The sequence below is a fragment of the Poromitra crassiceps genome, assembly GCF_964638095.1.
Source record: "Poromitra crassiceps genome assembly, chromosome: 14".
Classification (NCBI taxonomy): Eukaryota; Metazoa; Chordata; class Actinopteri; order Beryciformes; family Melamphaidae; genus Poromitra; species Poromitra crassiceps.
This window is the reverse complement of record NC_139633.1, coordinates 28,910,955-28,926,801: the sequence shown is the minus strand read 5'-3', so window position 1 is coordinate 28,926,801 and position 15,847 is coordinate 28,910,955. Positions and strand designations below refer to the sequence as shown.

Genomic DNA, 15,847 nt, shown 5'->3' with positions numbered 1-15,847 from the left:
TGGAGCAGATTGGCCCAACCAGAATCTGTTTCTCCCGACTGCCCGCCATTAACTTTCCCATTAACACACATAATTCATAACCAAGTTTTGTTTGAACAAAAAGTTAAGATTGTTCTGACACAAGGAATAGTATTGTTTTTGGCCTATCCATCCCGGTTTTATTCGTGATTTAGTGGACGAGTTGCTAAGTTATTTATTTTTCTCAATGATCAGAATCAGAAAAACGTTATTGATCCCGGGGGGAAATTGAGTCATACTACAGTTGCTCACACATCAGGTAGGGAAAAATATCAACATAGAGACATAAGAAGCATAGGAATAGACCATAAAAAGAATCAAATAGAAGTTAAGTAGCCTACATTATACAATAAAGTGGCACAAATAATATCTGCCTTCTCCAACAATCCTTATCAAGTACCATTGAGTAAAAAGTGAAACATGTGAGGTACATAAAATTATTCTATACAGCCAACACAGTCTCTTAGAAAAACGTATAATACCAACGATATGGACCAACGTTGCTATTTTACAATTTCGGCTCGAAAAACGTAAAATATTAACGTTCCGAGTGGTTAGGGTGAGGATTAGAGTAGGGGGAGGGGTTAGAAACAGAAAATCTCCGTAAAACACGCCCAAACCCCGCCCACCGCTGTAGACGCATACGTTCCCATTTTACAATTTCTTAGCCGACATCGTAAAATAGCAACGTTTGTCCACAAACGTTGCTATTTTACGATTTTTTTGGAGATCGGGTTGATACAGCAGTGTGAGTTATAGTAATATTAGCATTAGGTCCATCCAGTAAAATGAACATCTGTAACAGTGTGGATTATTGATTATTGCACAATTTGCAGTATTTAGCAGTTATTGCGCATAGAGTTTTATTGCGTCAGATATGCAGTACAATATCAAAAGTGGGTTTTTGATTAGTAGACAGGTGGAGTGAGTCCAAGGCTGTTATTTACTGACTCAGAGTGTCTGATGCTCTGAGTGTCTGATGACCACAGGCAGGAATGACTTCCTGGGACGCCCTCTGGGACATCTGGGTGGAGTCAGTCTTGCACTGGAAGTGCTCCTGTGCTCGACCAGCTCGTCATGGCGTGGGTGCGAGACGTTGTCCAGGAGGGATTATTCAAGACATGACATGATTTATTGTTGTTGTGTGTTGTGCAGTGGTTCTCAACATGGGGTCCGGGGACCACCAGGCGGCCTTGAGGGCATTCCAGGGGGTTCCCAGCAAACTGCTGAGTTGTTAAACGTCATTATTTTTGTCATTTTACAATGACTATTTTCATCATGATTTCACTGCTATCTGTCTGCCTACAGTATAATACAGACAGTCATGGAATTCTGGACAAGATCGTATCTGACCAGTAGAATGATGAGCTGTTGCCGATACACAGCCAGGCTTAGGGAGCACTGGCTGAAGAGCCTGTTTGTATCGGTGTAGTTGTACATTTGTCTTGTGTCTCTTTTTATGTGTTTTTTTAGGGACCTGAGTCCGGCAATAAAGTTGATTGATTGATTGATTGACCAATAGAAATTTGGTCAGATTTGGGTCCGAGAGGCAAAATCTCATTAAATGTGGGTCCGCCCTAATCAGAATCAGAATCAGCTTTATTGGCCAAGTATGTACACATACAAGGAAATTAGCTCCGGTTTGCTTAACTCTCAATATACTGTACTCACACACACAAAAAGGTATGCCCAGGCATAAACAAAGGACCGGGGTGCATTAAACATTTACATTAACTACTGTACTACAGTGTATATACAATAATAAGTGTATGAAAAAAATATGTATGTACAGTATATGTATAAATAAGCCACATGTATAAACAAAGACTCATGCAGATAGATATATCAGATATTACACAGTTATCAGTTATCTAATGCGGACTAAATTAGGGTCCTTGAACAGACACATACTGTACACACACACACACACACACACACACACACACACACACACACACACACACACACACACACACACACTCATGCACACACACACACACACACACACACACACACACACACACACATACACACACACACACACACACACACACACACACACATACACACACACACACACACACACACACACACACACACACAAACACAAAGTGACTCCTTTTCTCGCACCTCCTCTCTCCTCTGCAGTGGGGAAGCCGGGGCTCAGGGAGGAGGAGGTGAAGGGTCAGCGCTGGGCGTCGTGGAGCTGTGTGCTGGGGTCAGAGGTCAGCGGGATCTGGCCCAAATACTGCGCCCGCAGCGAGGTCAACGCCGTGCACGCTAACCACGCTAACCGCGCCGCGGACGCTAACCACTCCTCCACCACTAACCAGGCCGCGGACGCTAACCACGCCGCCGCTGTGCTCGCTACTGGGGACCAGCATGGCCTCGTCAAGCTCTACCGCTTCCCCTGCCTCAGGAAAGGTCTGTCTGCCTGTCTGCCTGTCTGCCTGTCTGTCTGTCTGTCTGCCTGTCTGTCTGACTGTTTGCCTGTCTGTCTGACTGTTTGCCTGCCTGCCTGCCTGCCTGCCTGCCTGTCTGTCTGACTGCCTGCCTGTCTGTCTGACTGTTTGCCTGCCTGCCTGTCTGCCTGTCTGTCTGTCTGTCTGTCTGTCTGTCTGCCTGTGTGCCTGCCTGCCTGCCTGTCTGTCTGTCTGCCTGTGTGCCTGCCTGCCTGCCTGTCTGTCTGTCTGCCTGTGTGTGTGCCTGCCTGCCTGCCCGTCTGTCTGCTTTTATATAGGTTTATTTCTATGTGTCTATGGGAGGTGTAGGTGGCAGAGCCATCACTTGCTTAGAGCAATATTGTAATATAATAGGGCTAACGTCATGGCCTGGGGTTAGGGTTAGGGTTATATTATAAGTAATATAATAGGGCTAACGTCATGGCCTGGGGTTAGGGTTAGGGTTATATTATAAGTAATATAATAGGGCTAACGTCATGGCCTGGGGTTAGGGTTAGGGTTATATTATAAGTAATATAATAGGCCTAACGTCATGGCCTGGGGTTAGGGTTAGGGTTATATTATAAGTAATATAATAGGGCTAACGTCATGGCCTGGGGTTAGGGTTAGGGTTATATTATAAGTAATATAATAGGCCTAACGTCATGGCCTGGGGTTAGGGTTAGGGTTATATTATAAGTAATATAATAGGGCTAACGTCATGGCCTGGGGTTAGGGTTAGGGTTATATTATAAGTAATATAATAGGGCTAACGTCATGGCCTTATTGTAATATAATAGGGCTAACGTCATGGCCTGATATAAGTAATATAATAGAGCTAACGTCATGGCCTGGTTATTATATAAGTAATATAATAGGGCTAACGTCATGGCCTGGGGTTAGGGTTAGGGTTATATTATAAGTAATATAATAGGGCTAACGTCATGGCCTGGGGTTAGGGTTAGGGTTATATTATAAGTAATATAATAGGGCTAACGTCATGGCCTGGGGTTAGGGTTAGGGTTATATTATAAGTAATATAATAGGGCTAACGTCATGGCCTGGGGTTAGGGTTAGGGTTATATTATAAGTAATATAATAGGGCTAACGTCATGGCCTGGGGTTAGGGTTAGGGTTATATTATAAGTAATATAATAGGGCTAACGTCATGGCCTTATTGTAATATAATAGGGCTAACGTCATGGCCTGATATAAGTAATATAATAGAGCTAACGTCATGGCCTGATATTGTAATATAATAGGGCTAACGTCATGGCCTGGGGGAATCCTTGTTATAATAGGGCTAACGTCATGGCCTGGGGTTAGGGTTAGGGTTATATTATAAGTAATATAATAGGGCTAACGTCATGGCCTGGGGGAATCCTTGTTATAATAGGGCTAACGTCATGGCCTGGGGTTAGGGTTAGGGTTATATTATAAGTAATATAATAGGGCTAACGTCATGGCCTGATATTGTAATATAATAGGGCTAACGTCATGGCCTGATATTGTAATATAATAGGGCTAACGTCATGGCCTGGGGTTAGGGTTAGGGTTATATTATAAGTAATATAATAGGGCTAACGTCATGGCCTGGGGTTAGGGTTAGGGTTATATTATAAGTAATATAATAGGGCTAACGTCATGGCCTGGGGTTAGGGTTAGGGTTATATTATAAGTAATATAATAGGGCTAACGTCATGGCCTTATTGTAATATAATAGGGCTAACGTCATGGCCTGATATTGTAATATAATAGGGCTAACGTCATGGCCTGGGGTTAGGGTTAGGGTTATATTATAAGTAATATAATAGGGCTAACGTCATGGCCTGGGGTTAGGGTTAGGGTTATATTATAAGTAATATAATAGGGCTAACGTCATGGCCTGGGGTTAGGGTTAGGGTTATATTATAAGTAATATAATAGGGCTAACGTCATGACCTGGGGGAATCCTTGTGCAGCGCTGAGGCAACGATAAGTCTTATCGTTGGACTGTTGGATTACTAGGTCTTATAGAGCTCAACAGTCACATAACTTTCTGTGACGTTCCCAGGCCCGGAAGAGGGTTCCCCATTCATTTTCTCCATAGACATTTCGGAAAAATCCTTATATAACGAGTTGTAAGGCTGGAAATGGTTCGTTCGTGTTGTGTTGTTGTTTAATATCATTCATAACAACACTTTCACTAACATTAGTGGAGACCAGACTAGCTAATTTACCTGTTGGACCAGACCAGAGTAGACTTGAAGCTAAATTAAATTAACGTGGCGTCAGTAGCTCTGTCGTTAACGAGTCTGCAAAAAAACAGCGAGTTTGACAGTTGTAAACACGTTATTAGCTAGCTAACACTACATAAAACAAACACAGAAGAATGGCTAGATACGTCGGACAAGCATGTTTACCAACCGTTTGAACATTTCAATTGAAAGTAGTCGGCCGAAAACAACAAGAGGGTTTGACAGCATTTATTTGACAAAACGCACATTTAAACCTGCCGCCTTCCCAAAGTGGTACGCGGAAGTAATGTTGTTTACATGGTGACGTCACGGTGATTTGGTCTATAAAGTCTTTCATCTCTTTCTGTCCTCCTCTCTCTCTTTCTCCAACGTAAAGGTCAATTTGATCCTAAATGTAGATCTTGTGCGTTTTCCTCCAAGGAGCCAAATTCAAGAAGTACATCGGACACTCAGCCCATGTGACCAACGTCCGCTGGTCACATGACCTGCAGTGGGTGCTGACGACGGGCGGGGCCGACCACGCCCTCTTCCAGTGGAGGTTCCTGCCTGAGGGAGGCATGAACGGAGTGCCAGACACCAACACACAAGGTACGACTCAGAGTGGAGGAGAGCCGAATACAGCAGAGAAAAGTACATGCGTTCTCTCTGTCTTCCTCTCCCTCTCTCTGTCTTCCTCTCTCTCTCTCTCCCCCATCTCTCTCTCTCTCTTTCTCTCCCCCATCTCTCTCTCTCTCCCCATCTCTCTCTCTCTCTCTCCCCCCTCTCTCTCTCTCCCATCTCTCTCTCTCTCCCCCCCATCTCTCTCTCTCTCTTTCTCTCCCCCATCTCTCTCTCTCTCCCCATCTCTCTCTCTCTCTCCCCATCTCTCTCTCTCTCTCCCCTCTCTCTCTCCCCCCATCTCTCTTTCTCTCCCCCCCATCTCTCTCTCTCTCCCCCCATCTCTCTCTCTCCCCCCCCCATCTCTCTCTCTCTCCCCCTCTCTCTCCCATCTCTCTCTCTCTCCCCCTCTCTCTCCCATCTCTCTCTCTCTCCCTCCCCAAGGGCGTCAGTTAACAAACAATTAGTTAAGAGATTAATCATCAATTAAACAACATTTCAGAAAAAGAATTCCATCCCTCTCTCTCTCTCTCTCTCTCTCTCTCTCTCTCTCTCTCTCCCTCTCTCTCTCCTATAGACTGTCATGGGGACTCTAACAGTGAAGAGTCAGACAGTGATGCGTCGGACGTGCCGGAGCTTGACTCTGACATTGAACAGGAAACACAGATCAACTACGAACGACAGGTACGACTCAGCAGGTGTGATCTACCTGTGTGCTTGCCATGGCGAGATGGGTGTGGGGGGGGTTGGGGGGCGGGGCTACACATAACACATCGTTTCAAACGATGGATATTAGACACACGGTGTGTATTTTCCTCCCATCAACTTGCATAATATAAAACCTTGCATATAAAACATTGTAAGTCACCCTGGGCTGTCTGCAACAAGACAAGACTGTACCATCATCGAGCAGTGATGGGAGAAATATGATTAATGATGCTTTTGTGTTATCTCATGATATTTAGCCTTGACTTTGATCCAGAATGACGAGACGTTAAGTCAAACATACTTATCAGCCCACCGTCGTATAGAGACACTGCATGAAATAGGCCACGCCCATCACAGGGGAAAGCGCTCCATTCACTCCCATACACCAGCGTCATGTTCCTTGAATTAAACATAGTTGTGTGGTGGGGCTGCGCAGACAACAAATCGCCAATGAAAGTTTTTTTGTGCTCCTGAGCAAAACAAGGAAGCCATTGAGAATTGGCGAGAAGAAAAATGTGGATCTAGCTGTCAAGGAAGTAAGTTGGAGTGTTCATCTTCCGTATATATGATCTTTTTTTATTTATTTTTTCTTATTTTACTCTAAACCGGCAAGTTATATATCTCGTACAATTGTTCTGAAAGGTGAAATTAGCTATACAGGCCCAAAACCGTGTTTTAAAGCAGGTTGTAAACATGCTCAATCCTGTTACAAAGTCGGGCATTTTAACATGGGAGTGAACAGGGAACGACTCCCTTTTGGATACAGCCTCAAGTGGCCATTCGAGGAAGTGCAGCTTTCAGTATCACTTCTGCGGCTTCCTCTGCCAAAGCGCGAGCTAACCCACTGGGTGCCCCGCGCCGCTTGTTCTACTGCGCATGCTCAGAAGGGCGCGCAAAGCTCATCGGTAGAAATGAGTGCGCAACCCTAACCCTAACCCAAAATAAAGTAGTCAATGAATGAATTAATCAATCAATTAATCAATCAATCAATCAATCAATCAATCAATTGAACAGCCTGTTCTCCCTGTTACCCTCAGGGAGAAGATACAGGGTTCCAAAAGCACGCACAAATCGCTTGAGGAACAGTTTCTTCCCGCAGGCCACTAGACTCCTTAACATACACAAATAGTGCAGCAGCCGTACTGTACCGTACTGTAGCTGCTACCATTACGTATGTCTAATGTTTAATTGTATGTTTAATAAGGAATATGCTATTTGCACCTGTATGTCAAATACGCCGAATTTAAAACGCAGAGTTTAATTGTATGTTTAATAAGGAATATGCTATTTGCACCTGTATGTCAAATACGCCGAATTTAAAATGTTTAAGCACGGCTAAAGTATGCCCAGGACATGTGCACCTATGTGCAGTGAATATGCCACTTGTCTTATCACTATACTGCCTTATTGCTTGTTGTGTCTCTTGTTGTTTTTGCACTCATATGCCCTGTTATATTTGTACTATGTTGTAAACAGAGTCCACAGCACAAGAATTTCACACGTGATACTTGTACCATGGAGTGACAATAAAAATCTTGAATCTTGAATCTTGAATCAATCAATCAATCAATCAATAAATGGTAAAAAAAAAAAAAATAGTAAAATGATGGTTAAAAGTCATTTGACAACAGCCCATTGCTTCCTACAATGGATCTGTGCAGCGCTAAAAGAGTTTCCTGGAGTCACACAGAATATTTCAGTGTTCTGATGGAGACTCTGCTATATCAGCTCCATCAGCCAGGGTCTGTGCGGTCGCCATGGCAATCCAGAAACATGCCTTATCTCCGTCGCCAGCCGCTGCCTGGAAGCTGTCGCCGTGACTACCGTTGTCGGGCGCCGCAACGGTGTGTGTGTGTGTGTGTGTGTGTGTGTGTGTGTGTGTGTGTGTGTGTGTGTGAGAATGATCCATCGTCTCTCTACTGATTCTATTGCAGGGAACCAGAGGTGGGGACTCGAGTCACATGACCTGGACTGAGATGTGACTTGATGAATGAAGAGAAGACTTGAGACTTGACTTGGGTTCTGGTGACTCGGGACTTGACTCTGACTTGTACTTTGATGACTTGGAAAATGTTTCTTAAAGTCTTGAGATCTTGTGTTTGTGTAAATGAGCTAGATTGAAAGTGATGAGATTTGTTCCAGCAGATGACTGAATTTAAGTTTTCTGAATTTGTATGAAAGGATTAAATTTGGAATGATTAAACCGATTATAGAAATCAAACTCATGATGCTCCTACCAAGTTGTTATCCTATCAAAACCATATTGCATTGAAAAGTCCTAGAACAAAACATGCAATATCCTGGTCGCTGAAGTGGCGCCTCCTCTGGTCGTACGGGGCGCCTGTTCGGAGGGAGGGGAACTCGTTGGAATAGCGTGATCCTCCCACGTGCTATGTCCTACCGGTGAAGCTTCCCCTGTCAGGTGAAAAGAAGCGGCTGGCTAACTGCCCATGTCTCGGAGGAAGCATGGAGCCAGTTTCCGCTCTCCCCAGATCGGCTCTCCCCAGACAGAGGGTGGAGCAGCAACCAGGATAAATAAATTAAAATTTAGCACTAATGGGGTATGAAAACGGGATTAAAACATTTTTGGGGGGGAAAATGCCCTACATATTTAGTCTTAAAATCGGAAATCGGAAAATCATGGCCGACGTCCCCTCCCACCCCGGACAACTCACACACAAACTCTTTGAAATGCCCCCCCCCCCACAAGAGACTGAGAAAACCTCTCGTCACAAGAACAGCTTCTTCCCAACTGCTATCGGCCTCATCAACAAGGACTCTACCACCCCTCCCCCCCCCAATATCCCCCCACCACAGCCGGCCCAACAACAGGCCAGAGTCCCCCCCCATTGACATAACCTCCTCCCTCCCTCCCCGATCACACGTCACTTTAAAGCAGCAGCTAGTCGGCATTCGTAGCATCCACATTTGACTCTCTTCATGACTTGATATGACTTTGTCGTGCTCCTTTTGGACTGTGGCTTCCTGTTTGTCACGCAGGTCCTTCTGATTAATAATTGTGCATGTGTGTGTGTGTGTGCGTGTGTGTGTGTGTGTGTGTGTGTGTGTGTGTGTGTGTGTGTGTGTGTGTGTGTGTGTGTGTGTGTGTGTAGGTGTATAAAGAGGACCTGCCTCAGTTGCGGCAGCAGAGCAGAGAGAAGAAGCAGCAGGTCGGGTCTCTGAAGAGGCAGAGAGGACCGGAGCAGGGCCTCCGCCTGCAGTTTGTCCACGGGTACTACCAGTGTGTGTGTGTGTGTGTGTGTGTGTGTGTGTGTGTGTGCATGTGTTTGTGTGTGTGTGTGTGTGTGTGTGTGTGTGTGTGTGTGTGTGTGTGTGCGCGTGCGTGCGTGCGTGTGTGTGTGTGTGTAAAATGCACAGATAAGAGAGGTAGTGTGTGTGCGTTTATGCATGTGAACCAGAATGGAGTGAAGGTTGCAATAGCTTCCTTCATCTCCAGTTTCCATCCCTGCCTTCCTTGTTTCATTCCTTTTCCCTGCCTCTCCTTTTACTTCTTCTCTGCCTTCATCCCTCCTTTATTAAAGGTAGAATCAGAAATTCTTTCTCATTAATGACACCGGTGGCCGTTAGGGTCACTGCAGTCGTCAGCCTGGCTGTTGCAATGCTCACGCTCGCACTCTGTCAGTGTGAGCAACCAAAACAGTGATGTCATGTATGTGCACGTTGGTTGTTTCGTAACATTATACATTTTTATGAAATTATAACAAAATTGTAAAATTTGCAAATGGCAACCTAGCCAATTTACCAGCCAGACCAGCCAGAGTATGGACGAATTAGTGGGTGTTATCCACACAAGCTAATTCATCCAGACTCTAGTCTAGGGGCTGATCTGGCTGGTAAATTGGCTAGCTATATTAGCTGGATAGCAATTTGTCTGGGTTAGTAAGCAATCTGACATTAGCCAGCTAAAACCACAATATCACAATATAATTGTCACAGTCACTTTGGCTCCTACCAGCCGTTTATTGGTAACAACACAGTGGTATCAGTCCTTCAGACAGGTTCATGGTAAGAAGCTAACACAACAAGCTACTGTATACAAGCTGAAACAGCAAGCTAAGGTCCCTCCCTGAATTGAAAGCACAATGTTGGCTTTTCCCCAATGTCGGTCACATATTGCTGGTTTGGCAGGTTTAGATGTAGCCTGGTTAAAACCATCCTGAACATCATCTCACACCCTGTTTCACTCAACGCATCAGTCTCGACTCCAAGCCGGTGGGAGTGTTTGCCTTAACAGACAACTCCTTCAGCCAATCAGCGTAGCCAAATCCACTTCTTCAGCCAATCAGATCCAGTCAAAACGTCAATTCGTGTGCTCAGGTGGACTTTTTGTTGTGTTGGCTCGTTTGTTGATGAGAGCGAACTCCATCTCTAAAGCAGCGTTAGCTCGCTGGGCACCGCACAGAAACAGTCCTTCACATAGACATCAGCCCACAGGCTGTGTTATGCAGCAATGGAGAAAGTCAGATCTTTTTAAGTTAGGTCAATCATTGGCAGTAAAAAAGTATTCATGTAAATTGCTTCACAATTCTTACATATATGGTAATAGCCTACTTTTAAATTCTTCCTTTCTTCGCTCCCTTGCTTTGTTCCTTCCATCCTTCTTCCTTGCTGCTATTCTAAATACTGCTTCCTCCCTGACATCTTCTCACTTCCTGCTTTCCTTTACTTCCTACACAGTGGCTCTCAAATAGCTCTCATTAATCCACAGAGGTGTGTGTGTGTGTGTGTGTGTGTGTGTGTGTGTGTGTGTGTGTGTGTGTGTGTGTGTGTGTGTGTGTGTGTGTGTGTGTGTGTGTGTGTGTGTGTGTGTGTGTGCGTGCGCGCGTGTGTGTGTGGGGGGGGGGGGCACGTGTCTTTCAGTGAGCCTGCTCTTCCAACAATGTATAAAATAATGAACACCCTCCCCCCCCTCACACACACACACACACACACACACACACACACACACACACACACACACACACACACACACAGCGTCCCTGTGGATTAATTAAAACTATTGAGAGCTCTGTAGAGACAAGCTGCCAAAAGATTAGCATCAAAACAGGCTGACAATCTGAAAATAACTCTGTGTGTGTGTGCGCGTGTGTGTGTGTGTGTGTGTGTGTGTGTGTGTGTGTGTGCATGTGCGTGTGTGCGCGTGTGCTTGCGTGTGCGTGCGTGTGCGTGTGCGCGTGTGTGTGTGTGCGTGTGTGTCGTTTGTGTGTGTGTGTGTGTGTGTGTGTGCAGATACCGTGGGTATGACTGCAGGAACAACCTGTTCTACAGCGCAGCGGGGGAGGTGCTGTTCCACGTGGCGGCGGTGGGCGTGGTCTACAACCGCCAGACGCACAGCCAGCGCTTCTACCTGGGCCACGACGATGACATCATCTGCCTCAGCACGCACCCGACCAGAGACTACGCTGCCACCGGACAGGTGTGCGCGCACACACACGCACACGCACACACACACGCGCACACACAACACGTCAATATTGGTCACTAATTGTTATGAAACCCGGGCTCGAGAATATCAATGTCTATGAATTATTATGTCCGCTAATCGGAGAGGGAGGCGTTTTACACGTGATTTCTTTGTTACAATTTTAGTTTAAAACATTCAACAACAAACTAAAATTATCAATAGAGTTTGAAGAAATAACAGACACATGCCAAAGCCATCTATATATTGTGGTGCAGTGATAATGAAATACTGAGATTAGCGTGCTAACAGCTAGCCGCGGCCCGTCCTGTCTTGTAATTCCACTTGTACCTCAAGAGGCGATAGTGAGTCACTGTAGGCTAGCGTTGAGTCTGCCCCCCGAGGTGCAGTTTTGCTGCCATGGAATAAACTACCAAATCTATCAAGAAAGCTTGAATATAATCCACTACTAACAAGCTAGATTATGAATGAATATTGATATTCCCAGGTCTGACAGTTAGACCACCTACATCCTGCTTTTTTTTTTAACTATAGGCCTGCCTCCCAGGTATGGCGCTACTGGTTTTAGCATTCTCCAGTCATGTGCATGACACGGTTAGCATTTGAGCTAACATTACCAATGTCACACAGATTTGGGTGATGTACCCCAGTCTGCCAGTAGCTTTCAAACCATGTCAGGCTCATTTCAATTCTCAATGTAGATAAAGGCAAAGGAAAGTGCACTGCATTGTTTTCCAATGGAGGACGGTGGCAGGAGGTGAAGGGCTTCCCCCTATTAGTTTGGTTCATGTGACCAAATATTTCACATTGCAGCATTACATTTAAGAGCTGTGTTAAGTATTAGGAGGGGTTATATGCGGTTTGAATGTGTGTGTGTGTGTGTGTGTGTGTGTGTGTGTGTGTGTGTGTGTGTGTGTGTGTGTGTGTGTGTGTGTGTGTTCAGACAGACAGACAACTTTTATTAATCCCAGAAGGGCAATTCAGTTTCACAGCCTACCCAATACCTTCAAAGCTCACAGTGAGCTACAAACTTCAGACATGACAGGACGTAACGTAACAGCATGACATGACATAAACAAACAAATAAACAAACAAATAATGTCAGAGATAACAGATCAGACTCATATAAACATGAACAAGAAATAAAAAGTATACATATATTTCTATATGTAAAGACATGAGAACATGTATAAAAAATAAAAATAAAATATATATATGTATGAGCAAGCCTAACCTGTTCGTCACAGACAGGATACGTACAGCCTGTTGTGCGCTCATACTGTATGAGTGAAGGCATTCACTTAAAATGACTACTGTCTGTGTTTAACAGCCTGACAGCTGAAGGAAAGAAAGACTTGGAGTACCGGTCAGTTCTCCTAGGGGGCGCATGGTAGCGCCGGCCTGAGGGCATCAGAGCAAATTCACTGGACAAAATGTGGCTAGATTGTCTTATGATCTTTTTTGCCTTCTGTACCACACGTTTCTCCCAGATGGAGCACAGGTTATTCTGCTGGACTCCAATAATCCTGGAGCAGACCTTGACTATAGCGTTTAGGCTATTCCTGTCCTTCACAGACAACACGTTGAACCAGCAAATAAATGAAAAAGTTAAAAGACTTTCAATAAAAGATTGATAAAAATTACAAAGAATGGTGTCACAGACATTAAAGGAACTGAGCTTCCGCATTAAGTGGATTCTTTGCTGACCACGCTTGACAATAGACTCTGTGTTCGCCTCAAACTTGAGTTGAGAGTCGAACACTGTTCCTAGATATTTGTATGTCTCTACGATTTCAACATCCACACCATGTATGATGCTAGCTTTTGGTTTGTCACAGTTCTTCCTAAAATCAATAATTAACTCTGTGTGTGTGTGTGTGTGTGTGTGTATGTGTGTGTGTGTGTGTGTGTGTGTGTGTGTGTGTGTGTGTGTGTGTGTGTGTGTGTGTGTGTGTGTTTGTAGGTGGGGAGGGACCCAGCCATCCACGTGTGGGACATCCAGACTCTGAAGTGTCTGTCCCTGCTGAAAGGATTCCACCAGAGAGGAGTGTGTGCGCTTGACTTCTCAGGTACTGTGTGTGTGTGTGTGTGTGTGTGTGTGTGTGTGTGTGTGTGTGTGTGTGTGTGTGTGTGTGTGCGTGTGTGCGTGTGCGTGTGTGCGTGTGCGTGTGCATGTGTGTGTGTGCGTGTGTGTATGTTGTAGACAACGTCAGTAAATATGAACGAAGCCTACCGTTGGATTTTAGACTCGCATGTTAAAGCCTAGTGTAGCCTGTGGCCATCTTGGGGTTTTTGCCATCTCCGCCTGCTATTGGTCCGTGATCGGCAAGCTGCGCGATCACTGGACGGCCGACCTGTCAATCACCCCCAAAACATAGTCTTTTCTATGGTCTATTTGACTGTAAACAGGTGAGTTATATATAAAGGTTCACCCTCCGTACAGTTGTTATGAAAGGTGACATTAGCTATACAGCCCAAAACCCTGTGTCGGTCGATTCTGTAAACACGCTCAATCCCTTTTACAAAGTGGGGCATTTTAACATGGGGGTGAATGGGAATGACTGCCTTTTGGGTCCTGCCTCAAGTGGCCCTTCGAGGAACTACAGCTTTCAGGATCACCTCCGCAGCTTCCTCTGTAAAAGCCTGAGCTAGCCCACAGGTTGTAGAGCACATGTCAAAGCTGCAGCCTCTGGAACCGTTTGTTCAGTGAGTCATCTTCTGCCAAACAGCATGACTTGTGTAATGTGGAAGCAGCCCGCTTGGACGGCGGACATTCCCACGGCACCTGAATGCAGCCTAATAGTTATCGCTGTAAAACAACAATTATAAAATGGGTACCTCAAATCAAGCAATCTGATTGGTTCACAGCCATTGTATAATTCCAGTAACCGAGTTCAATAACCCATGGCCATGGGTTATTGGTTGCCATGGCAACTCTCTTACTAAATGGCAGCGCTGAGCTCGAGCCAAACAGCTTTCTCCTGATCTGCTGTATGGAGGGTCACTAGTCCTTCAAGTCTTTGTACAATGAGTCATTATGGACGCATGATGGCGCAACTCTCTTACTAAAAGTACGTTACTTGGTGTCGGCATATGGCTCTGGGGCCGGTTGACACTGGTCTTAACTGCCTGTAACAGAGATCTCCGCGGAGACCTTTTTGACCGTCATCGTCGTAACTGCGGTCAACTGAGCCGTGTTCGTCGTAACACCGCCAGTTCGCTGTCTTTGAAAGCACGACGTTAGATTATAACTAACTAGTTGTGTGGCTTAGCCTTCCAAAATGTTGCCGTTAGTTTTTTAGAAGTTAATACATAGAATTGGGAACGTTACATTAAATTTCATTCAGACTGTCTTTCTGGCTCAATCGCCGCCATTGGTGCAACCGGCCCCTGGTCGGGCTTTGCTCTCAGCAAGCGCCAGGATTGGCCAATGTCGACTTCAGTCTCCAGAACGATCCAATCAAATCACCCGCACGTCTATCTTCTTGCTAGAGGTCCCGCCTTCAGTAGTGTTTCAACTGACTATCAGAATAAAATGCCAGTCGGACTTATAGTGTTATTATTATTATATTATTATACTTGGAACCCTTTTATAAAAGCAATATAGCACTCGAGCAGCGTGTGTTGTGAAATATATCACACTGATAAGCTGTTATCCCACTCGGCCTGCGGCCTCGTGGGATAACAGCTTATCAGTGTGATATATTCAACACAACACACTTGCTCTCGTGATATATTGCTTAAATATATAATGGTGGAAATCCTGCAGATCATCCATATTCTTTTAGAATATTTTACTTAAAGTCGAGTTGAACCCGTTCGTCACGTCCGTCTGAGTCCGTTTTAGACTGAAAAGAATTTGAGAGGCGGACCATATACGGTGTCGATGATTTGATTTGACAATTCTGTCGACTGGCTTTGGCATTGGTCAATCATGGCGTGTTCCACCCCCAAATCGAGTGGGATTCAGCCTGTTGTCGTGCTACGTGAGTGGGATCTGCAGAGTACCAGGCAGCCAGCTGCTTCGTGCGGAGCGAGCGGACAATCCGATGCATGGGTGCTGCCCGCCCGCCTGGAATCTCCGAGGGGCGACCCCTGACTACCACGCTCTCAAGCGCACGCCATTCACGCTATTTCTGTAAATACGATATTCCTGGAATGCGCGTTTTAATGAGCCAGTTACATTTCTTTGCATTCTTAGAGATGATAGTTTTTGTTTTTTGTTCATGTTTCATACAATTGGCCAAGTTAGTAGTTAGTTTATGGGATAGGAATGTGGAAGAGAAAATGATCCTGAAATGAAGATTTGATTGACAGCTGCATGTCGTGATATGATTGGTTGAAATGGGGTAGAAATTTGATAGTACTAGGTGACGTCAGCAAACTGTACATTACTGTTATCA

General features: G+C 45.0%; 1 protein-coding gene across 1 annotated transcript in view; it reads left to right on the top strand.

The window, feature by feature from the left end:
• LOC310789119 (echinoderm microtubule-associated protein-like 6) overlaps window positions 1-15,847 on the top strand; it is a gene marked incomplete at both ends in the record, with an annotated part of 121,385 nt that overhangs the window by 54,473 nt on the left and 51,065 nt on the right. The window contains 6 exons of the mRNA XM_083650714.1: window positions 2,167-2,442; window positions 5,117-5,284; window positions 5,871-5,977; window positions 9,115-9,233; window positions 11,252-11,438; window positions 13,408-13,513. Coding sequence (XP_083506840.1) covers window positions 2,167-2,442; window positions 5,117-5,284; window positions 5,871-5,977; window positions 9,115-9,233; window positions 11,252-11,438; window positions 13,408-13,513 — 963 coding nt within the window. The remainder of the gene's footprint in view (window positions 1-2,166; window positions 2,443-5,116; window positions 5,285-5,870; window positions 5,978-9,114; window positions 9,234-11,251; window positions 11,439-13,407; window positions 13,514-15,847) is intronic.